Source organism: Bos taurus, chromosome 25 (assembly GCF_002263795.3).
Source record: "Bos taurus isolate L1 Dominette 01449 registration number 42190680 breed Hereford chromosome 25, ARS-UCD2.0, whole genome shotgun sequence".
In the NCBI taxonomy this organism is placed as follows: Eukaryota; Metazoa; Chordata; class Mammalia; order Artiodactyla; family Bovidae; genus Bos; species Bos taurus.
Window position 1 is genome coordinate 3,600,745 of NC_037352.1, and position 23,973 is coordinate 3,624,717.

A 23,973-nucleotide genomic window follows, 5' to 3' on the forward strand; every position below is an offset into this window, starting at 1 on the left:
CTCTGAGCTTAAACATCTATAGAGTGCAGTTAAATATTGGTGATTGGTGAGTAGCCATGTTCCCCCAACTCTGACCACAGGCAGAAGCTTTAGCTACAGGCACTGTGACTATAGCCCTCGTCCCTCAGGATGGGGGTGCTTTGCCCAGATGAGGTGCTCTGCTGGGATGGGGTGCTCTGCTAGGATGGGGTGCTCTGCTGGGATGGGGTGTTATGCCGAGGAAACGCTGTTCCCTGTCGGTTGGGCCTCCTCCTGGGCTGGGACAGGCCATGCTGAGGGTGAGTTGGCTTCTGTTGCCCAACGTGTTGGCTCCTGGTTGCATCACTTTGTTTTTGTCTGGGTCCTGAATTTTCTCTCACCTTCTTGGAACTTGAATGGTATTAGATTAGTGTACAGTCAGAGCAGGTGATCAGAGCTGAGGGTGGGGTCTTGGTCTGGGAGCCCTGGGACAGGGCTGGGGGTCCTAGTGGCAACAGCCTTTGCTTGGAGTTGGCCAAGCTCCCCTAAATCCAGGGGACCAAGTCCTCTGTGAAAAAACAGCTGCCACAGATTCTATCTGTGGCCAACTGGGCATAAAGTGAGCACTTACTGTAGTGGTTTGGTTCATAGACTTTTTCATATTTTCTTATTACTATCCCATGGACTAAAAAGAAGTGGGGATGATTCTTCCACATAACTCTACTTATGCACCTCTAGGTTTTTTTCCTGGGTCCCAAACATTCCCACAGTCACAGAGCATGCGAGATTTGCTCTGCAACCAGCTTTCAGCCATGTGCCCCTCCCCCAGGGGAACTCAAGGTCTTCCTGACTGAGCTCTGAGTGAGACCCTGGGCCTTGTTCACTGTTTGCATGTCGGGTATTATCCACCAGTTGTTATCAAGCCCCTTCCTGAGAGCTCAGATTGGGAGTTGATCCTGCAATCGGCTTCTGAGTAACGTCCATGGTTCTTATCCTGTTAGCTCATTCCCTCTCCCCGCGTTCAGCTGAGATTTATTGGGAGGCTCTTATGTGCCAGACACTTTGCCAGTTCTTTGTTTTAAATTTCTATTGACATAATTTTGCTGAATATATCATAATGTTAACATATGTGTTGCATGTGTTTGTGAAGAGTTCATAAAGTGAAATGAGTGTCCTGAATTATTTTTTTTTTCCACTCACTTCCATTGTCATTTCAGAATTGTATTCAGTGGGAAATTTGGCTCCCAGATATAATTCTTTAAATGGCTTTTAAGAATCTTAGCACTGGAATGCAATGTCGGTCAGTCCGCAGCCTGGGTGTGGTTAAGCCTCTTGTTACTGTGAAGAAAGTTCCTTTTGCCGTCCATGTGTGAGGACACACCGGTGCACACAACGACCTTTCCCGACGTCTGTACTAAGGTGCATCCTGCTTACTCAGTAGAGCCTGAATCTCTGCTGTTAAAGTTACACTGGAAGCAGTTGCCTGCAGTCATCAGTGGTTCTTGGGCTAGCGTATCGCTTAATAGTCCCCAAGTGCCCGTGGAGATAGTCACTGCAGATGCAGAGTGATTCCTGGGTGTCTTTGCTTTCACCACGGGAAAGGTATCGGGAAGGCATTTGGAAAAGTTACCACTATGTAGGAAAACAACCTAAACGTTTTTGGTGGGTTTAGTATCGCTTGTTTATTTTTGTTCTCTGTAGCCCCTGCTGAAAACCTTAATAATGGCTGACCCTGGCTTTGTTCCCAGCCTGAGAAGCAGAAACACCGCAGCGAGCCGGGGGCCTGGGGCACTCTGAGGTTACCAAGTGACCTTTTGGGTGTAGAGACAGCATGGCTCGTTGTTTGTGCTTGTGGGCCGTCGTTAACTCCTGCGACGACCCCTGTACGTCCATTTAGCTGTCGTGCAGGAACCTCTTCCAGAGCTTGGATCCACCTGCGGTCTCTTCTCTGATGAGCTGACGCCATTGACTGTTGAGCCCCTTTATTTAGGCGGGGTGGAGGCAAGAGGAAGATGAGGAAAAAGACATTTTAGTGGAACAAGAGGCGCTCTGCTGGCTCTGAGCGTGTAGTCAGCTCAGGTAGTCAGACTGTGCGTGTAGACCCCGCACCTCTGCCTGTAGGGTGGGTCCGGTCCTCAGATGTCACCCTGGAGTCCTGTTGGCTTCTGTTTCTCGCACTGATGGTCACCAAGCATTTGCCATGTGCTCAGAAGCGATGACCAGAGAGACGGGGTCCCTGCCCTGCCCAGCTTACAGTGTGAGCGGGGAGGCCAGCAGGCACTGAACCCCCAAGTAAGTGCCAGACTTGCTTATGACACTAGGAGCTTGTACCTGTGGAGGAAAAGGTGGTGCAGATTCGTGGAATGAGCGTTACCTGGCTATTCATCACCTTGTAAAGAGCCATGGATTACCTTCCCCACCTCTTCCGGAGGCCTGCTGCCCAAAGCTGTGGGCCTCTCACCGACAAAGACGTCTGAGACTGAGATCCTGGGGACATGGGCATTTTGTCCCCTCTACACACTGTCCTTGACATACATCCCCCTGCACGTCGACGTGCACTAATTCCCTTGGTCCTCTTGCCTTGTGACGTGTTTGTGCAGAGGGGCTCTCACGGCCCCTCTGGAAACTGAAGGGCGGCCACCCCATCTTGGGGCATTTGGAGCCAGGTGTTTGACCGGTGACACGCGGGGCCCTTGGCTGCCCCGTCCCAGATGAGCAGTGCACATGTCCTGGGGTCCCGGGTGCCCTGGAGATGGTCCGTGTGCACTGGCCGGGTGTGGAAGCTGGTTGGTGGCTCTCGGCACATGCTCTTCACCTTTTCAGAGCCTGGGCTTTGGTGTCTGACTGCTTGGGTCTGAACTCAGACCTCCTGCTCGTTTATTTGCTCTGTGACCTTAGTCATGCCACCTAACCCCTTTGTGCCTCTGGTTTTTGTTTCTTTTATCTGGAATTTACCTGTAAGGTTATCGTAAGGATTGAATGAGGTATGGACGCCATGTAGCCTGGCCTGGAAGGCATTGGCACTGGCTGTTTTTCTGTTATGGTTCTTAAGGTGGGACAGCTGCCTGTTGTCCTTTTCTGTTCCTTGTTTTCCTCTCGAGGGCCAGTGACTTGGGGAGCAGTTGGGATGCTCTAAGTGCTGAGTCATCTGATGAATGGGACAACCCTGGACAGCCTGATACGGCCACCTCTCCTCTCGGGGTGGCGCTTGGTGGCTCTTGGAGTGCAAGCCCTGGGTGGCCAGACGGGGCCTGGGGTGGGCTGCGAGGAGATCTGCACCCTTGACCCCAGTTCTCTCTGCTGTTTATGCCCAGGTGGCAGCACCATGGATAGCTCCGCGGGAGGCAAGGCTAGGCCTGAGGCTGGGGAGGACAAGGAGGGATTCCTTTCCAAACTTAAGAGAATGTTTACCTCCTGATATCCCAGCCGAGGTAGGAAAATCCCTGAGGTTCCTCCCCTTCATGCCCCTCTGAACTAATGAATCCCTGTTTTCCCTCATTTTAGCCAGTATCATCCCCCCACCCCCAGAGGTGAAGAGGTTCCCATCTCAGGCATGGTGTGAGCCCAGCCTCAGCCCAAGGGGAGCTAGCCGGTAGTGCAGGGCTGAACCACTCCTGGAGCCCCCCAGCCCTCCTTCCACCAGCTCCCGGGGGCACTGCATCCCGCCGTGGTGGGAACCAGGTTGCCCATAGTCACAGAGGGCAGGTCACAGCAGAGCCAGGCCTAGAACTCAGATCTCTCCAGCCCCGCCCCGTCCTGCCTGGGACGTCTAGGGAGTGTCAGCTTTAGTGTGGGCGGGGTGGGGCGGGGCGGGAGTCCTGCTTGCTCAGCTCAGTGTCTCGGGGCTCACCTTTCACTTGTGCTGGTCCCGGATGTTGGGGCTCCTTCCTGGGGACCACGGAAGTTCACCAGCAGGGCGTGTCCTTCCTGCGAGGCCGGTGAACTGTACCCGTTTGTGTCTTGGCTCAGGAAAACGGTCCACTGGGAACTAGGCAGGGAGCAGCAGCACCTCCTCGTGGCCAGGCACCTTGGACGCAGGAGGATTCCCCACGGCAGCACTGAGCCCCTGCCTGCAGAGGCCTCCGGACCGCCTTGGCAACAGCAAACTCACGTGACCACGCAGCTCTTCATGGAAGGTCACTGCGGACGGGACAGACCCTGGGCAGTCAGGCATGGCCGGCCTCAGGGCTGGTAGTTTCCTGTCTGTGGGTAGGTAACTTGGCCTCTTCAGGCTCTGGCAAAGTCAGACGGCTGGACACTTCCTGCAGAGCTGAAACTCTTAATTTGGAACTGAATGTGGTTAAAGAATTAAAGGCCATGCTTACAGCTTGAAAATGAAGCCTTAAGCTGCACCAAGTTGTGACGTGATTGATTTCCCTCTCAGCAAACCTCCGGGACGTTCCAGAATGAGTCTTTCCTGACAGGTTGTCCTTTCCGGGAACCTGGGGCACACGCCCCACTGGTGTCACCCACCCTTCAGCTGGAGTTGGTTTTAATTCCCAAAGGTACTGAGCAGCTGGAACCTGGGGGCCTGGGGCCTGGGGTGACGCCTAGAGGACAGTCCCTGCAGAGGCCACTCTTGATCACATGGGCTGTGATCTCCGTCAGGACGGACAGGGTGGCCCTGCCCCCCGACAGTGGAGTTGTGTTGTTCTAAGGCACGCGTAAGGGGGGCTCCTGCCCTTCTGCTGGACCACAGCTGGCGTGGCCTGGGGCTGACTGAGGGCCTCTCAACCCCAGCCCTGCCCCGCTGCCATCAGGGCCTTGGGTCTCACCACTCACTACTGACTTGTTTTCAGACGTGTGTTTAAATTATTCAATGCTGAGAATCACTGTCTTTTCCCGTACGAGTGTTTGTTCAGAGGAGAGCGTGGTCTCGGCAATCGAAGGTTCTCCAGCATCCAATCAGACCAAGCACCATTTCCCAGCCTTGGCTCCTGGGACGTGCAGGTTCCCCTGTGTTTCCAAATCCCCCCGCTGTGGCAAGACAGGCTAATGGAGAATCCTTCTGATTAGTGTGCTTTCTGTTTCCCCCCCATAATTTACTAAAATAAAGCATCTGCTAGTGTCTGCTCTAAGAATGTAAAATGATTCTGTATCAATGTAAATAAGATTATCTACTGCAAAGAGATATTTAAAACCTGAATTGTGGTCATCTCTTCTTTGAAAGAGTTTGGACAGCTCTCTGCAGGTGGCCCAGCAGCGGGTGCTCACCTGCCTGTCAGGCCACCCCACGTCTGCTGGCCTTCCTGGGGGTGGCTGGAGGTGGCTTTCCTCAGCATCAACCCCACCGAGGGACAGGTGTCGCTCTGACAGGCACCGACCCTCCTAACCTGGAGCAGGGAGCTTATCCTGCAGTGATGTGCTGATCTGAACGAACGTTCTAGGATCCAGCGTGTCGCTTTTACTCTGGGAGCCCACTCCTCAAAACACCTGCGGTGTGGCCTCCTTAGGTCCCTGAGCGTCACCACTGCCATCACTAGATACTTTTGTTTTCTCCGTTGTTTTCAGAGGAATATTAAGGTATTTTGTGTGTATTGCAGTCTTCGTCTGGGCTATGGTGGCTTGAGTGGGCCCCAAGCACATGACTCTGCCCTGCCCCAGGGTTCTGGGCTGAGCAGGCTGTAGTGGAGGCGGGGGTGGGCACTTGCTGGATTGGGTGAAGAGGCTGGGAAGACTTGGTGGGCAAGAAGGAGGCTCAGCGACTTCCTGCCAGTCTCTAGTCTCTTCCTCCGTTGAACAGAAGTTTGCCAAGCACCTGCTGTGGACTCGGTGTGGGCTGGACAGGATCTGAGACCCCAGGGTACGGTGGTGGAGGGCTCGATCACGTCTCTCTTGGCAGCTCAGGTCTTCTTCCTAGAGAAGTCAACCAAAGCCATGTTTTTTGAAACTAGCAGTCTAGACTTGGAAAGGGGAAAGTGGATTTTCTTTCCAATGAGACATCTTCACGGCTGTGCCAAGGCATTCTTCCCTCCGATGGTCAGAAGGTGGCGGGGCAGCATTTGTAGGTTCGGGTCCCCCTCGAGGCCTGGCTGGACTGGGTTTGGCTCATTCCCACAGCTGGCTCCTGAGATCTGTCTCCCGACCCCTCTGCAGCCTGAGGTGGGGCTGGAGCATGAGCTGAGCCATTTAGAAACACAAGAGAGTGTCCCTAGGCCGCTGGGCCTTTGTGGCTGGGAGGTGAGCACTTGCTGAAGTGCTGGGAGGAGGGCGGACAGGGGAAGGCACTGGAGGCTTGCGAGGCCTGACCACAAGGGGCCCGGGGAGTTAGACGCTGCTTCTCCCCAGTTCCCCCATGTAGTCTTCACAGCAGCCCAGCCAGGGGGCACCAAGTGAGCAACCCACCCCAAGAGGCCTGGTAAAACGGCCAGCACCAGCCGGAGCCTGCCCTCAGCTCCCTGCAGCTCACCCTGGAGCCGGCGTGGTGGGCTCTCCCCAGGCTTCGTGCCGACCAAGGGCCACTCCTGGATCCCGATATCATGAGTCAGGGTTCCAGCAGGTGAGTCTCCCCTCCAGAGGGCCTGGGGTACTTGGGCATCACAGGGCTGGACACGGATGACTTGTTGGGTTCTCCTGCTGATAACGGGTGGGCTTGGAAGCCCATGTCATCACGTCTGCTCCCTCCTACCCTCCTGGGAGGCTGCTCCCTCAGGCTGTCCCTGTGCCCCTAAAGTGGGCCCTCCAGTGTTCATCACCCCCTGCTCTCTGCAGCCTGATGTCGGTCTGCAGTCGTCCTGCACACTGATATCTGGCTCTCCTGCTAAACCAGACTCAAGACACGGTGCGTAACTTTCCTGGTTAACACTGTATTTAGGGTCCAGCACGCTGGATAAGTTGTTGAAGAAGTGCTTATGAATCAACAGGTCGAATGAATTTGGCAGCCCTGCTATCCTTTCAGTGCCTCTGCAGGTCCCAAGGCCAGAGCAGGGTAGAGACCGCAGGGGACGTCCTGCAAGCCCACAGAGACACCAGTCTCCCCGCCGGCTGTGTCCTCCGGGCCTTCGCTTCTCTTCTCTATAGTGAGCAGGAGAGGGAAGCCGTCCAAATGCCTGGGGGGCTCTGCCCACCGAGCAGGGCTGGGTGGTCACGTCCCTGGTTTCCCCTCCCTGCCTGTGCTGTGGACAGCATCACCTCTTCTCCATAGGGCTAAGTTCTCGTGCCCTGGGGTCCACAGCTCTCTCACGTCCCTTCAGGGGTTTCTTTCTTACCAGCATGTTTTGAGATCACCACATCTCGAGGCTGCTGCACCCAGGGGCCCAGGAGGCAGGTGAAGGGAGAGGAAGAAGGGGCTGGTCTTCCCACCCTGAAACTCAGAAGGAACACGGAGATGACCGGATGTTCTGGGGTGGAAGAGTGTGCGTACAGGGGTGTCAGACGTCCCTGGCTGCAGGGCCGGGGGCAGGGGGTGCTCTTGGTCCCCCACACTTGGCTGGGCACTTGACGCTTCCTATTGGAATTTTCATGGCCTTGGTGCCCTAGCATCTGCCACCCCAACCCCAAACCATGAAACAAAGTGCTTTTCTTTTGGAAGCCATCTGTGAGAACAATGGCCTTTATTTAAAAAATAAACTTTTTTGTAACACGAGAGAGGGTCACTGTGACCGCACCCCCAGCCCCCCGAGACGGGGTTGAGAGGTGGGCAGGGTCACAGCCCTGCGAAGTCCTCTTTGTGCTGCTCTAGCCACTGGTCCAGCCTCCTGGCCTTGGGGTTGAGCTTCAGGGTCAGTTCGATGTTGCGGTCGGGTTTCAGGGCATAGAAACGGAACATGTTGGCCAGATCCTGGGCACCAGGGAAGCCAAGCTTCTCGTAGTCCTCAGGGCTTGTCTGCAAGCAGAGGGGCGTCAGTACCTCAGTCCCTACTCTGTCCCCTTGAATTCATCTGAAGACTGTTGATGCTAAAAAGATGAAACTTCAAAAACCACTGTTGCAGGGCAATTTATATCCAGTTCTTCCAAGATCACGAGGTGCAGACATCTCAGTCCCTTCCATATCAGGACTCTGCTTTTGTCACTTTGTTGCTCAAAACACCAAAGCTGTTGTTCCCCTTTCTTGACCAAACTGAACCTTAACTCCTTGGCTCCCAAACCCTCCATGGCTGCCTCAGGCTTTCGTTGTTTAGATAGTAATACACAGCCCTTTAGTGCACGTTTTGTAGAACGTTCATTGTGCCAAGGGAGCGTCTACATCATTATTCCGTTCATTCTTCACAGTAGCCTGAGGACAGGATACCCTCCGTACACCCACTTTACAGATGAAGAAACCGAGGCAGAGAGGGGCCAGGGGCTGGGCCTCTGGTCATACACAGGTGGGTGTTAAGGGCTGGGAGCAAAATGTGAGCCCAAAACGTGTCCTGCCCTGGTCTCTCCCCTCTTTACTGCTCTGCTTGCGTCTGGGGGGCTCTGTGGGAGGTTTCTGTCATTTAATGACTGAGTATCCCAGACTCTCAAAATGATTAGAAACAACAAACCCAGGGGTCTGGACAGGACAGGGCAGGTGAGGGAAGGGGCCGGATGGGGCCTACTGCAGCCTCCATCCCCTCCGCCAAGCAGTCCAAGACACCCCGTGCTCTCCCTCCTTGCTTTGGCCCCTGCTGGGCCCTCTTCCTGGAGCCCTTTCTTGCCACTTGGCCCTCTGCCAGAGCCAGACATCTCACTCGGCAGCCACACTTCACTCCTGAGGACAGCACAACGTCAGCATTCTCTGAGGATGAACTTGGCTTTGTGATGCTCAGAGCGTGGGGCAGCCCAGGATGCCACTCCCCTGCTACCCGCAAAGCCCCTCGGATGGGGCTACCGCATTCCCGCCAGGCCTCTCACCTTGGCGTCGCGCACCGCCTTGCCAGTGTGCTTGGTGAGCAGGGCGGCGTACTCCTCCACCGTGTGCCTGCAGGTGCTGAGCCCGATGTTCCTGCCGACGTACTCCTCTGGTGTCTTTAGCAAGCTGAGCACCACGGGACCCAGGTCGGCCACGGACATGCCGTCTATGGGCACGTCACCCATGGGCAAGCCTGGGAGGGGGAGAGGGATGTGCTGGCCTGTGTCTCTTGAGGGGTCCGTCTCCACCAGCTGGTTGGCGCACAGGTCAGCACCTGGCCTAACTCAGACACCTCAGGGTCAGCAGCAGAACTGAGTCAGGAAACAGGACATGACGGAGCTCTGCCACTGGCAGGCTGTTCAAATCCTGGGAGCCCGGCCGGGGAGAACTCCAGGCCTGCCACCCGTCAGGCCTGGGACAGGAACAAGCAGAAGGAGAGCAAGGGGCTTTGAAAGGCGCTCTGCCCAAGAATGGGTGCAAACCCCAGTTCCTGACGTGGACGCCCACGGAGGATGTAAATGCCAGCAAGAAAGCTCGGGTGGCCAAGGCCGGGGCCGAGCCCAGAGCAACATGGTGGGTGGGTGCTGATAAACGTGTTAATGAGTGACTCTACCGGCCGCAGTGTGGCTTTCAGGAGGGAGAAGCAGAGCTCTGTCTAGATGAGGCACCTAGAGCTCTCAGGCCCTGCCTGTAAAGTTTCCACGGCTGCCCATTCAGACCACCCAGGAGCCTGTGGGGATGAACTCCAGCTCAGTGATGGAACACAGGTGACTTGACGATGGCTCTGCAAACTGTAAAGGGTGGTGTTGGGGTGCCAGGCCCAGGGAGGGTGAGCAGGGATCATGCAGAGGTGAGGAGCCAGGGGAGGGTGCTGACCCCTCCTGCTCTGCCTGCCGAGCCTCCTGCACTGCCCCGCCGGCGGCAGGACACAGGTCGGACATGGTGCCCTCCAAGCTGCTTAGAGATTTGGAGACAGGCACTGAGAAGAAAGTGCTTTCCTACCCCTGGGAAATCTACAACTGGACCTAGCCCTCCAAACCCTCTCCTCACTGATGAAGCAGAAACAAGAACCACGCTTGTTTCTGCAAAGCTCTCCGAAAGACACAGCACAGTATCCCCACACTGGGCAGATCTTCCCTGGGGAAGTCTGGGCCATGCCCGTCTCATGGGACAGGACACGGACGCCCAACAGGGTCATGGGTCTATTGTGAGAGGGCTGGGGCTCAGACCTGGAGCCCTCGGAGGACAAGCCCGCTCTCTGGGCCACCGTGGCTCTGCATGGTGCCAGCAGACGCCCGAGGGAACACACTCACTCAGCAAGTAGCTCCTTCCATCCGGGGCTTTCTGGGGCAGGAAGTAGGAAAGGAGGTTCTCAAAATAGCAGGGCAGCCGCACACTGGTCATGGGGACGCCGATGTCCCGGAAATACTCTTCCACCTCCCCTTTGCCGTCAAAGTGTCCCACTGTCAGTCTCCCCGCCGTTAGCTTCTTGATGTTCTCCAGGCCACTGTAGACCACGTAGCGCAGGCCCAGGCGCTTGGCCAGATCAGCCAGCAGCTTTCCCTGGCGGGCGAGTGGGCAGGAAAGGAGAAACCACAAAGCTCAGAGGAAGGGTGTGTGTCCCCATCGTGGCCCTGGCTCTCCCCCCAGAGGCCACTGTGCCAAGAGCCACAGGCCACTAACCCCTCTGATAAGGTTCCCCCTTTCCTGTGCAGCTCCCACAGCATCACATCCTCTACCCCAGGATTATAAGCCTCCCACCAGCCAACAGCCTTAGCACCCCTTCTCCAGATCATCCAGGTTGTCCCACCTTCCAGGGTACTGGGCCGAAGTCCACCGTGTGCCACCTGGGAGGGGGCGCACAGAGGCTTCCCGTCTCTGCCTGTGCTCAGACAGCATCTTGTCCCCATGCTGTGCTGTCTTCCTTGGAGAGCCCCAGCCGTCCCCTAGGGAAGCGCTATGGCTCAGCTGTTGAGCACACAAAACACGCCACCTGGGATCCGGACTGGCTCTGCAGCGCCCTGGCTGTGCCTTCCAGGACAAAGGGTCTAACTGCTCTGCCTCCTCGGTTAAATGGGGACAGACCACCTGGTGCATAAGGCTGTGTAGGGCGCTGGATGGTGGCCTCCCAAGAGATATGTCCACCTCCCATCCGCCAGAACCTGGGAATGTCACATCGTTTGGGAAAGGGTCTCCAAAGATATTTTTTAAGTTAAAAAACTTGAGATCATCCTGGATTACCCTGGTGGGCCCTCAACCCAATGACAAGTTGTCCTTATGAGAGATGGAAGAGGAGACAGGGAGAAGAGGAAAGGCTGCGTGAAGACAGAGGCAGAGCCCAGAGTGACGTGACCACGTGGAGAGCCAACACCACCAGACTGGAAGAGGCAAGCCTCCAGACAGGGCAGGGCCAACACCTTGCTGTTGGACTCCTGGACTTCAGAGCTGGGAGAGAATGAATTCCTGTTGTTTTAAGCCACCTGGCTTGTGGTCATTTGTCATGGTGCAGGCGGTCAGGTTGACGGGATCTGCATGAACCAGAAAAGCTGTCTTTGTCCACTCTCTGAGATGGGCTTCCAGGTACGACAGCAACTGAAGGCTCAAGGTTAAAAACAGAGACCAGGGGTCCAGTCCAGCTTCCCTTTATGGACCAAAGTGGTCCAATCAAGCTCCCCTCTCCATGGGAGGAAACACAGACCAGCTCAGGGAAGTCACGCCCACAGTCAAGGCGGTGGGAGCTGTGGACGAGGCAGGACTGAAAGCCGATGGCCAGGGGTCTCAGCCCTGGAACCCTGGCTGCACCAGTCATACCTTCTACAAACACCCAAGCGCCTGCTATGTGACAGGCCCGCTGCAAGTGTCTCCACCTTCCAGGGGATTTTAAAAAGATGCATGTTTGTCTCACATCCCTCCCACAGCAGCCTGGGCTCAACGCCACCGACCAAAGAGAAGCTGGGTGGAAAACAGAATAAAGAGAAACGTGAAACATCTAAAAGGGACCTGGCAGATTTGGGGAATGACGGTGACGTGTTATGCTTTGATTGTTGTTGTTCAGTCACCAAGCTGTGTCGGACTCTTGCGACCCCATGAACTGCAGCACGCCAGGCTTCCCTGTCCCTCATCATATTTTGATTAGAACGTTAGTTCCATGCGTATGTGTGCTGTGTGTGTGCTAAGTGGCTTCGACTGGGTCCCACTCTTTGCGACCCTGTAGACTGTAGCCCTCCAGTCTCTTCTGTCCGTGGGATTCTCCAGGCAAGAATACTGGAGTGGGTTGCCATGCCCTCCTCCAGAGGATCTTCCTAACTCAGGGACTGAACCCATGTCTCTTATGTGTCCTGCACTGGCAGGTGGGTTCTCTACCACTAGCGCCACCCGGGAAGTCAGTTATATGGGTATATTTATCTTCAAATTTCATCAAACTGTACAATTAAAATGTGTACCTTTTAAGAAAATTATGGGTCAGCACAGTTGTTGAGAAAAATGTGAAGTCACTGGATGACATAAAGCAGATTGGGGTTGCCTCGGCCTGGGGAGGGGAGAATGGGGAGGGGCTGCCACCAGCTATGGTGTTTTCCTTTGGGGGTGATTAAATGTTCTGGAATTAGTAGTGGTGATGGCGGCACAACTTTACAAACGTGTGAAAAAACACTGAACTGTTCACTTCAAAAGGGTGAACAGTATGGTGATATCTTACGTCATTGGATGAAGAAGCCACCTCCTGCCCTTATCAAAGTCTAGGAGGGCTGCATGGAAGAGGGGAAAGGCTGCAGTCGTCACAGGCAGGGGGCAGCCCCTCTCTGACAAGTCAGAGCTGCCCTGCAAGGGCCAGCAGAGAGACCTGGGAGCTCTTCGAAGATGCCTGGCTCCTGCCCTGGCCTCCTGACGCCCAGCGGCCTGGCCTCACCTGCTTGACCTCCTGCTCCTGGCTGCAGTTCTCCCAGTAGTTGGTCACAATGAAGGTGGCGTGAGCCCCGCTCAGGGCCAGCTCCATGCTGGCCTCGTCATCCTGGTCTCCCTGCACTACCTCTGCACCTTGCAGCCTCAGCTGCTTCGCTGCCCTCTGCCCAGGGTCCCGAGTCACCACTCGGACCCTAAATGTCCCATCTTCCAGGAGTGTCCGGGCCACTGAGCCTCCCTGGGCACCTGCGGAGAATCAGAAAGACCTGCAGGGTGGAACCTGCATGGGAGGCCTGCGCAGGGTGGCGCCCCTAGCGCTGGGGGGCGGGGCCGGCCGGACCCCCGGGCTGTCCTGGGTAAGGGGTCCAGCGCCTCCTTTTGGGGTTTCGCTTACCTGTGGCTCCAAACACCACCACCAGCTTCTTGTCCGCCATGTGAGCGGGAGCGGAAGGTGTGGTCCCGAGAAGTCTAGGGGCAGTGAGAGGCGCAGAGTGGGCGAAAGGGCGCGCGCGTCGCGTAGGCCCCAGGGGGCGGTTCGGCCGGGAAATAGAGGGACTCCGCCACCCCCTTCCCTTAGGACTGGCTCCGGGTCCTACCCGCAACCCTTTCCCGGGCCCTCCAGACCAGCTGTACCTCCCAGTGGAGGCCTAGGTGTGAAACGCTCCGGGAACTGGGGACCCGTGAGGCTGCAGCCGAGTCCACGGCAGAGGGGGGATGCAACCCTACATGTGGCGCCGACCCTCGCCCTCAGCTCCAGTGGCAACCTGGCAAAGCCATGCTTTCCCAGACACCCTGCATGAAGGGACCCCAGGCTGGGTTGCTTCCGAATCCTCGCCGTCCGGGCCCTCACTGCGCGAAGCGGACACGCCACCCCCCTCCGCAGGCACAGATGGTTCGTCCCGACTCGGGCGAACTCGGCCGAAGGTCTGGAGCCGCCGGCCCGAAGCCTACGTAAACCGAATTTGCGTAAATCAGGTCTGACCGAAATGCACTGCATAGGCGAATGCTGGTGGTGACGGCTGCGCCAAGCAAAAATGAGTAACTAAATAATTTTTATTTTGCATGAACATCTGATCTTTGAGATATGGGTGTCGCCCAAAGACAAATCTATATTCGTGACTCTTTTTTTTTTAATTTTATTTTTAAACTTTACAAATTGTATTAGTTTTGCCAAATATCAAAATGAATCCGCCACAGGTATACATGTGTTCCCCATCCTGAACCCTCCTCCCTCCCCCCTCCCCTTACCATCCCTCTGGGTCGTCCCAGTGCACTAGCCCCAAGCATCCAATATCGTGCATCGAACCTGGACTGGCAACTCGTTTCATACATGATATTATACATGTTTCAATGCCATTCTCCCAAATTTTCCCACCCTCTCCCTCTGCAACAGAGTCCATAAGACTGTTCTATACATCAGTGTCTCTTTTGCTGTCTCTTTGTTAGCATCTTTCTAAATTTCATATATATGCGTTAGTATACTGTATTGGTGTTTTTCTTTCTGGCTTACTTCACTCTGTATAATAGGCTCCAGTTTCATCCACCTCATTAGAACTGGTTCAAATGTATTCTTTTTAATGGCTGAGTAATACTCCATTGTGTATATGTACCACAGCTTTCTTATCCATTCATCTGCTGATGGACATCTAGGTTGCTTCCATGTCCTGGCTATTATAAACAGTGCTGCGATGAACATTGGGGTACACGTGTCTCTTTCCCTTCTGGTTTCCTCAGTGTGTATGCCCAGCAGTGGGATTGCTGGATCATAAGGCAGTTCTATTTCCAGTTTTTTAAGGAATCTCCACACTGTTCTCCATAGTGGCTGTACTAGTTTGCATTCCCACCAGCAGTGTAAGAGGGTTCCCTTTTCTCCACACCCTCTCCAGCAGTGCTCTTAACACCCAAGGCTCTGTCTCAGTTCTTGTATGCCTGATTCATACTTGAGGTTGCTGCTACTCCTTGCCTGAGCTTGAATGCTTTTCAACAGAAAAGATCTCTCTCTCTCTCCTCTCTATTTTTTTTTTTTGGCCATGCCCCAAGGCATGTGGGATAGTTCCCCGACCAAGAATGGAACAGGTGTCCCCCTGCAGTGGAAGCAAGGAGTCCTAACTACTGGACAACCAGGGAATTCTGCAAATTATATATTTTTATATATATATATATATATATATTTCTTTGTTGTTCAACTAAAACTCAAAAATGACCCTCTCACTCCTCTTCTGAAATTGTATTGCTGACTCAGATAAAAGCATTATTCCCCCCTCCCTTAATTCCAAAATGTGTACTAACTGCTCTGGAATGTCAGTTTCATGATGGTAGGCACTTGTCTCCATTCATGGCTGAATTTCCCAGCACCTAAAATAGTACCTGGCACAAGTAGTCACTGAATAAATATTTGCTGATTGACTGGTTGTCTAAACATTTACTAGGCACTGGAGTTACAGGGAAATCAAACTAAAACTGGTGTTATTTTCCCGAATTCATTGGAGGAAATAACCCACGAAGTAATGTGTATTTTATATATGTAAAATAGTGGTCATTATGTATTGTAAGATGTATGTATTTATTTTAATAAATACACCTTTGTGTCTATAAGTGAAGGTGTCATCTAAATAGAATGTTGATCTTGCATAAACCTTGCATTGCCTCCTCAACAGGCTATTATGTTATTCTCAGAGCTCAGATTGTATACCTACCTCCCACCACCTTCAGTTCAGTTCAGTCACTCAGTCGTGTCTGACTCTCTTCGACCCCACGAATCACAGCATGCCAGGCCTCCCTGTCCATCACCAACTCCCGGAGTTCACTCAAACTCATGTCCATCGAGTCAGTGATGCCATCCAGCCATCTCATCCTCTGTCATCCCCTTCTCCTCCTGCCCCCAATCCCTCCCAGCATCAGAGTCTTTTCCAATGAGTCAACTCTTCACATGAGGTGGCCAAAGTACTGGAGTTTCAGCTTTAGCATCAGTCCTTCCAAAGAAATCCCAGGGCTGATCTCCTTCAGAATGGACTGGTTGGATCTCCTTGCAGTCCAAGGGGGACTCTCAAGAGTCTTCTCCAACACCACAGTTCGAAAGCATCAATTCTTTGGCGCTCAGCTTTCTTCACAGTCCAACTCTCACATCCATACGTGACCACTGGAAAAACCATAGCCTTGACTAGACGGGCCTTTGTTGGCAAAGTAATGTTTCTGCTTTTAAATATGCTGTCTAGGTTGGTCATAACTTTACTTCCAAGGAGTAAGTGTCTTTTAATTTCATGGCTGCAATCACCATCTGCAGTGATTTTGGAGCCCAGAAAAATAAAGTCTGACACTGTTTCCCCATCTATTTCCCATGAAGTGATGGGACCAGATGCCATGATATTCCTTTTCTGAATGTTGAGCTTTAAGTCAACTTTTTCACTCTCCTCTTTTACTTTCACCAAGAGGCTTTTTAGTTCCTCTTCACTTTCTGCCATAAGGGTGGTGTCATCTGTGTATCTGAGGTTATTGATATTTCTCCCAGCAATCTTGATTCCAGCTTGTGTTTCTTCCAGTCCAGCATTTCTCATGATGTACTCTGCATATAAGGTAAATAAACAGGGTGACAATATATATACAGCCCTGACATACTCCTTTCCAGATTTGGAACCAGTCTGTTGTTCCATGTCCAGTTCTAACTGTTGCTTCCTGACCTGCATACAGATTTCTCAAGAGGCAGATCAGGTGGTCTGGTATTCCCATCTCTTTCAGAATTTTCCACAGTTTATTGTGATCCACACAGTCAAAGGCTTTGGCATAGTCAATAATGCAGAAATAGATGTTTTTCTGGAACTCTCTTGCTTTTTCCATGATCCAGCGGATGTTGGCAATTTGATCTCTGGTTCCTCTGCCTTTTCTAAAACCAGCTTGAACATCAGGAAGTTCACGGTTCACATATTTCTGAAGCCTGGCTTGGAGAATTTTGAGCATTACTTTACTAGCGTGTGAGATGAGTGCAATTGTGCGGTAATTTGAGCATTCTTTGGCATTGCCTTTCTTTGGAATTGAAATGAAAACTGACCTTTTCCAGTCCTGTGGCCACTGCTGAGTTTTCCAAATGTGCTGGCATATTGAGTGCAGCACTTTCACAGCATCATCTTTCAGGATTTGAAATAGCTCAACTGGAATTCCTTCACCTCCTCTAGCTTTGTTTGTAGTGATGCTTTCTAAGGCCCACTTGACTTCACATTCCAGGATGTCTGGCTCTAGGTGAATGATCACACCATTGTGATTATCTGGGTCGTGAACATCTTTTTTGTACAGTTCTTCCATGTATTCTTGCCACCTCTTCTTAATATCTTCTGCTTCTGTTAGGTCCATACCATTTCTGTCCTTTATCGAGCCCATCTTTGTACAAAATGTTCCCTTGGTATCTCTGATTTTCTTGAAGAGATCTCTAGTCTTTCCCATTCTGTTGTTTTCCTCTATTTCTTTGCATTGATCGCTGAGGAAGGCTTTCTTATCTCTTCTTGGTATTCTTTGGAACTCTGCCTTCAGATGCTTATATCTTTCCTTTTCTCCTCTGCTTTTCGCTTCTCTTCTTTTCACAGCTATTTGTAAAGCCTCCCCAGACAGCCATTTTGCTTTTTTGCATTTCTTTTCCATAGGGATGGTCTTGATCCCTGTCTCCTATACAGTGTCACGAACCTCTGTCCATAGTTCATCAGGCACTAGTCTATCAGATCTAGTCCCTTAAATCTATTTCTCACTTCTACTGTATAATCATAAGGGATGTGATTTAGGTCATACCTGAATGATCTAGTGGTTTTCCCTACTTTCTTCAATTTATAGGGCTAACTCCTACTCATTCCATAATGCATCATATAACCATCACTTCCTCCAGGAAGCCCTCTCTGACTCCTAGGCTAAGATAGCTACTATTTCATTCCCATCTCTATTCCACTGGCAACATGGTCTCTACCATTTTAGACTGTGGGCTTCCTAAGAGTTGGTCCCATGTCTTTTTATCTCTCTCTCTCTCCTTCCTGGCACAATGTCCAGCATTTAGTAGGAACTCAATAACTTACTGAATGGAACCCAAGTGCATATTATTCTGTGAAAAGATGGAACTTTTCTTCAACTGTGTGGGTTAAGCCACAAAACTCGATATTCTGAGGTCTCCACTTTAAGGAAATAAATCCAAACAAGAAGATCCTCAATGGGACCAACTGCAGAAATCTTTTTTTTTTTTTTTCAGCTTCACCCCACAGTATCTGGAATCTTAATTTCCCAGACCAGGGATCAAACCCATTTCACATGCAGTGGAAGGGTGTGTCTTAATCACTGTACCATCAGGAAAGTCTCAGAACCAGATGCATATTGTGTAAGGCGCAGTGCAAAAAGAAGATGCAGGACCCATTTTTTAGAAATTACCGAGAATTTCAAGACTGTGGTAGCAGAACCTAAACCAAGCCCAAGATCCTTCTGAGCCTGGGGACCCAGTATAACTGCTGTAGTTACAAGCCCATGAAGCTGATCAGCCCTGGTCGCTGGGTTTGAGAGGAGCCTCCCACACTGGGAGTTGAGTAACTCCAATGCCCTTTGGCATCATTGAACCCAAAGCTTGGAAATCAGTGCAGATAGTGAGTGGCAGAGAAGAGCATCTTTGCCCTCAGCTTCTGGTCAATGGTGCTGGTACTAGGGAGCTGTCCCGAAGTGGGTGGGCAGACAGGCAGCCTGGACAAAGTTCTTGTTTCTTGAAGCCCCAGCTACCCACCTCAGGAGGTTCCCTAGGCCTAAGGGAAAAGATTTGGCAACTGCTTGGCATTAGCTCAGCCATGACTCAGCACCTCCTGTGGGACCTTATATCCGACAAGGGACTTCCTGCAAAGCACTTATCAGTCCAGCCAGCCCATGTACTAATGATGATAACAGTGAGAACTCTTCTCTGGGGTTCTCCTATGTGTCAGACACAGACTTAGGACCTCGTTATCTCACTGGAACCTTGAGGCAACCCCTCGTCCAATCACTGCCACTTGATTTAGTTCAATTTTATGTATGCGTGTTTCAGACAGAAGGCAGCCTTAAAATTCATTCTTTTACTTATCTATTTAAAAATAGTTGTTTGGCTGTGTCAGGTCTTAGTTGCAGCATATAGGATCTTTCGCAAGGACTCTCTAGTTGCGGCATGCAGGTTCAGGAGTTGCGTATGCAGGCTTAGTTGCTCCACTGCATGTGGGATCTTGGTTCCCCAACCAGGGATTGAACCCACATCCCCTGCAGTGGAAGCTCAGAGTCTCAATCACTGGACTACCAGTGAAGTCTCAAGATTCATCCTTTTAAATTTGATTTTGCATGACTCAATTATTCATTCTCATAAAAAATTTAAATGGTACAGATACATAGCACAAATGAGCTTTCCCATCCCTGTGTCATTCTAGTGTGTAAACCTTCCCTCTTTTGGATGCATTTACACACCTAAACACAAATGTGTAGAAAGATAACATTTGTTTGTTTGTTTTTAAAGAACGTTATTTAGCTGCACAGGGTCTTAGCATGTAGGATCTAGTTCCCTGATTAGGGATCTAACCTGGGCCCTCTGCATTGGGAGGGTGGAGTCTTAGCCATTGGATCACCAAGAAGCCCCAAAGATAATGTTTTGTAGTTGAAAAAATAAAACAGAAAAAATGTTAAATATATTAAAAAAAAGGGATTATTGACTAAAAAAATTAAACAATGGCCAATCTAAGAAAGAAATGGAAAATTTTATTCCAGTCAACCTGAGCTCTGAGAACTGTTGTGAAGAGATGAGGGTGTGATTTTGAGAAAAGGTTACAGGTTACAGGCTTCCTACACAGCCCTAGTGGTAAAGAACCCACCTGCCAATGCAGGAGACATAAGAGAAGTAGGTTCAATCCCTGGGTTGGCATCCCCTGGAGGAGGGCATGGCAACCCACTCCAGTATTCTTGCCTGGAGAATCCCATGGACAGAGGAGCCTAATGGGCTGCAGTCCATGGGGTCACAAAGGGTCAGACACAACTGAAGAGACTTAGCACACACGCCCAGGCAACCAAGCACACATCTTGGGAGAAAGTTACTGCTCTTCCTGAGGAACGGATATCTTAGTTAATGGTTTTAGTGCATTTCCAAGTACGGGAAGATACAAGAAACTGGGTTCATAAAAATTTCTCCTGAAAATATCTACCTGAGGGCCATTTCTGCCAGTGTTCCTAGAGCACAAAGTGCCTCCTCCCAATCTTCACCATTTCAGGGTGTGTTGTAGGTCAGTGACTATTGTGACTAATGACTCAATTCCTGTAGAACTGGATGGTGGGCAACATTCTTTATTTTACAATTCCTTCCCTTTTGATTTCAACTTCAACCAAAGTTCAGGAGGCATTTCATGAATAGTTTGTCCCCTGGTACTAGGAATGCTCATTCTCAGGTCAGAATTTCGTTGATAGGCCATTCAATGAGCTATTACTGGACTAGGCCCTGTTGGTGTTGTTTATTTGCCAGGTTGTGTCCAACTCTTTGTGACCCCACGGATCGTAGCACACTAGTCCTCCCAGTCCTTCACCATCTCCCAAAGTTTGCCCAAGTTCATGTCCATTGCATCGGTGATGCCATCCAACCATCTCATCCTTACACGCCCTCTTCTCCTTCTGTCCTCAATCTTTCCTAATTTCAGGGACTTTTCCAATGAGCTGGCTGTTCGAATCAAGTGACTAAAATTCTGGAACTTCAGCTTTGGCATCAGTCCTTCCAATGAGTATTCAGGGTTGATTTCCCTTAAGATTAACTAGTTTGATCTCCTTGCTGTCCAAGGGACTCTTAGGAGTCTTCTACAGCACCACAGTTTGAAGGCATCAATTCTTTAGTGCTCTGCCTTCTTTACAGTCCAGCGTGCACAACTGCATGTGACCACTGGGAAGACCATAGCCTCGACTATATGGACCTTTGGCCACTCTTATCAGGGAGATACCCCACGTCCAAGGTAAGAGAAACCCAAGTAAGACAGTAAGTGTTGCAAGAGGGCATCAGAGGGCAGACACAATGAAACCATACTCACAGACAACTAGGCAATCTAATCACACTAGGACCACAGCCTTGTCTAATCAATGAAACTAAGCCATGCCCTGTGGGGCCACCCAAGACGGGAGGGTCATGTTGGAGAGGTCTGACAGAATGTGGTCCACTGGAGAAGGGAATGGCAAACCACTTCAGTATTCTTGCCTTGAGAACCCCATGAACAGTATGAAAAGGCAAAATGATAGGATACTGAAAGAGGAATTCCCCAAGTTGGTAGCTGCCCAATATGCTACTGGAGATCAGTGGAGAAATAACTCCAGAAAGAATGAAGGGATGGAGCCACAGCAAAAACAATACCCGGTTGTGGATGTGACTGGTGATAGAAGCAAGGTCCGATGCTGTAAAGAGCAATATTGCATAGGAACCTGGAATGTCAGGTCCATGAATCAAGGCAAATTGGAAGTGGTCAAACAGGAGATGGCAAGAGTGAACGTTGACATTCTAGGAATCGGTGAACTAAAATGGACTGGAATGGGTGAGTTTAACTCAGATGACTATTATATCTACTACTGCAGGCAGGAATCCCTTAGAAGAAATGGAGTAGCCATCATGGTCAACAAAAGAGTCTGAAATGCAGTACTTGGATGCAATCTCAAAAATGACAGAATGATCTCTGTTCATTTCCAAGGCAAACCATTCAATATCACAGTAATCCAAGTCTAAGCCCCAACCAATAACCTGAAGAAGCTGAAGTTGAATGGTTCTATGAAGACCTACAAGACCTTTTAGAACTAACACCCAAAAAAGATGTCCTTTTCATTATAGGGGACTGGAATGCAAAAGTAGGAAGTCAAGAAACACCTGGAGTAACAGGCAAATTTGGCCTTGGAATACAGAATGAAGCAGGGCAAAGGCTAATAGAGTTTTGCCAAGAGAACACACTGGTCATAGCAAACACCGTCTTCCAACAACACAAGAGAAGACTCTACACATGGACATCATGAGATGGTCAACACCGAAATCAGATTGATTATATTCTTTGCAGCCAAAGATGGAGAAGCTCTTTACAGTCAACAAAAATAAGACCGGGAGCGGACTGTGGCTCAGATCATGAGCTCCTTATTGCCAAATTCAGACTTAAATTGAAGAAAGTAGTGAAAACCACTAGACCATTCAGGTATGACCTAAATCAAATCCCTTATGATTATACAGTGGAAGTGAGAAATAGATTTAAGGGACTAGATCCGATAGATAGAGTGCCTGATTAACTATGGACAGAGGTTTGTGACATTGTACAGGAGACAGGGATCAAGACCATCCCTATGGAAAAGAAATGCAAAAAAGCAAAATGGCTGTCTGGGGAGGCCTTACAAATAGCTGTGAAAAGAAGAGAAGTGAAAAGCAGAGGAGAAAAGGAAAGATATAAGCATCTGAAGGCAGAGTTCCAAAGAATACCAAGAAGAGATAAGAAAGCCTTCCTCAGCGATCAGTGCAAAGAAATAGAGGAAAACAACAGAATGGGAAAGACTAGAGATCTCTTCAAGAAAATTAGAGATACCAAGGGAACATTTCATGCAAAGATGGGCTCGATAAAGGACAGAAATGGTATGGACCTAACAGAAGCAGAAGATATTAAGAAGAGCTGGCAAGAATACACAGAACTGTACAAAAAAGATCTTCATGACCCAGATAGTCATGATGATGTGATCACTCACCTAGAGCCAGACATCCTGGAATGTGAAGTCAAGTGGGCCTTAGGAAGCATCACTATGAACAAAGCTATTGGAGGTGACAGAATTCCAGTTGAGCTATTTCAAATCCTGAAAGATGATGCTGTGAAAGTGCTGCACTCAATATGCCAGCACATTTGGAAAACTCAGCAGTGGCCACAGGACTGGAAAAGGTCAGTTTTCATTCCAATCCCAAAGAAAGGCAATGCCAAAGAATGCTCAAACTACCACACAATTGCACTCATCTCACACGCTAGTAAAGTAATGCTCAAAATTCTCCAAGCCAGGGTTCAGCAATACATGAACCATGAACTTCCTGATGTTCAAGCTGGTTTTAGAAAAGGCAGAGGAACCAGAGATCAAATTACCAACATCCTCTGGATCATGGAAAAAGCAAGAGAGTTCCAGAAAAACATCTATTTCTGCATTATTGACTATGCCAAAGCCTTTGACTGTGTGGATCATAATAAACTGTGGAAAATTCTGAAAGAGATGGGAATACCAGACCACCTGACCTGCCTCTTGAGAAATCTGTATGCAGGTTAGAAAACAACAGTTAGAACTGGACATGGAACAACAGACTGGTTCCAAATAGGAAAAGGAGTACGTCAAGGCTGTATATTGTCACCCTGCTTATTTACCTTATATGCAGAGTACATCATGAGAAACGCTGGACTGGAAGAAACACAAGCTGGAATCAAGATTGCTGGGACAAATATCAATAACCTCAGATATGCAGATGACACCACCCTTATGGCAGAAAGTGAAGAGGAACTAAAAAGCTTCTTGATGAAAGTGAAAGAGGAGAATGAAAAAGTTGGCTTAAAGCTCAACGTTCAGAAAATGAAGATCATGGCACCTGGTCCCACCACTTCATGGGAAATAGATGGAGAAATAGTGTCAGACTTTATTTTTTTGGGCTCCAAAATCACTGCAGATGGTGACTGCAGCCATGAAATTAAAAGACGCTTACTTCTTGGAAGGAAAGTAATGACCAACCTAGACAGCATATTAAAAGGCAGAGACATTACTTTGCCAATAAAGGTCCATCTAGTCAAGGCTATGGTTTTTCCAGTGGTCATGTATGGATGTGAGAGTTGGACTGTGAAGAAAGCTGAGCACCAAAGAATTGATGCTTTTGAACTGTGGTTTGGAGAATACTCTTGAGAGTCCCTTGGACTGCAAGGAGATTCAACCATTTCATTCTAAAGGAGATCAGTCCTGGGTGTTCTTTAGAAGGAATGATGCGAAAGCTGAAACTCCAGTACTTTGGCCACCTCATGCGAAGAGTTGACTCACTGGAAAAGACTCTGATACTGGGAGGGATTGGGGGCAGGAGGAGAAGGGGACAACAGAGGATGAGAAGGCTGGATGGCATCACCGACTCGATGGATGTGAGTTTGAGTGAACTCCGGCAGTTGGTGATGGACAGGGAGGCCTGGCGTGCTGCAGTCCACAGGGTCGCAGAGTTGGACATGACTGAGCAACTTCACTTTCACTTTTCACTTTCATGCACTGGAGAAGGAAATGGCAACCCACTCCAGTGTTCTTGCCTGGAGAATCCCAGGGGTGGG

At 50.4% G+C, this 23,973-nt stretch overlaps 2 protein-coding genes across 7 annotated transcripts in view; one reads left to right on the forward strand and one right to left on the reverse strand.

Annotated features, from left to right (window-relative positions):
- DNAJA3 (DnaJ heat shock protein family (Hsp40) member A3) overlaps positions 1-5,036 on the forward strand; it is a 31,256-nt gene extending 26,220 nt beyond the window's left edge. Inside the window, exons 11-12 of one of the 3 annotated variants that reach the window (XM_005224433.5) lie at positions 3,273-3,389; positions 3,928-4,017. In XM_005224433.5, the coding sequence (XP_005224490.1) occupies positions 3,273-3,376 (104 nt within the window). In that variant the 3' untranslated portion in view covers positions 3,377-3,389; positions 3,928-4,017. 3 annotated transcript variants of the gene reach the window in all.
- Positions 5,037-7,475: 2,439 nt separating this feature from the next.
- On the reverse strand, positions 7,476-13,685 carry NMRAL1 (NmrA like redox sensor 1). Of its 4 annotated transcripts, none has more exons than NM_001076032.2 (6): positions 13,307-13,352; positions 13,068-13,141; positions 12,681-12,919; positions 10,087-10,336; positions 8,776-8,966; positions 7,476-7,783 (listed from the first exon to the last, which is right to left on the reverse strand). In NM_001076032.2, exons 2-6 carry the CDS (start codon positions 13,105-13,107, stop codon positions 7,604-7,606), a joined length of 900 nt encoding a protein of 299 aa, NP_001069500.1. In that variant the 5' UTR covers positions 13,108-13,141; positions 13,307-13,352; the 3' UTR covers positions 7,476-7,603. The 4 variants fall into 4 exon arrangements, with proteins under 4 accessions (NP_001069500.1, XP_005224578.3, XP_015315696.1 ...); XM_005224521.5 differs by having other exon boundaries at positions 7,495-7,783; positions 13,270-13,345; XM_015460210.2 differs by lacking the exon at positions 12,681-12,919 and having other exon boundaries at positions 7,495-7,783; positions 13,307-13,685.
- Positions 13,686-23,973: the final 10,288 nt, after the last annotated feature.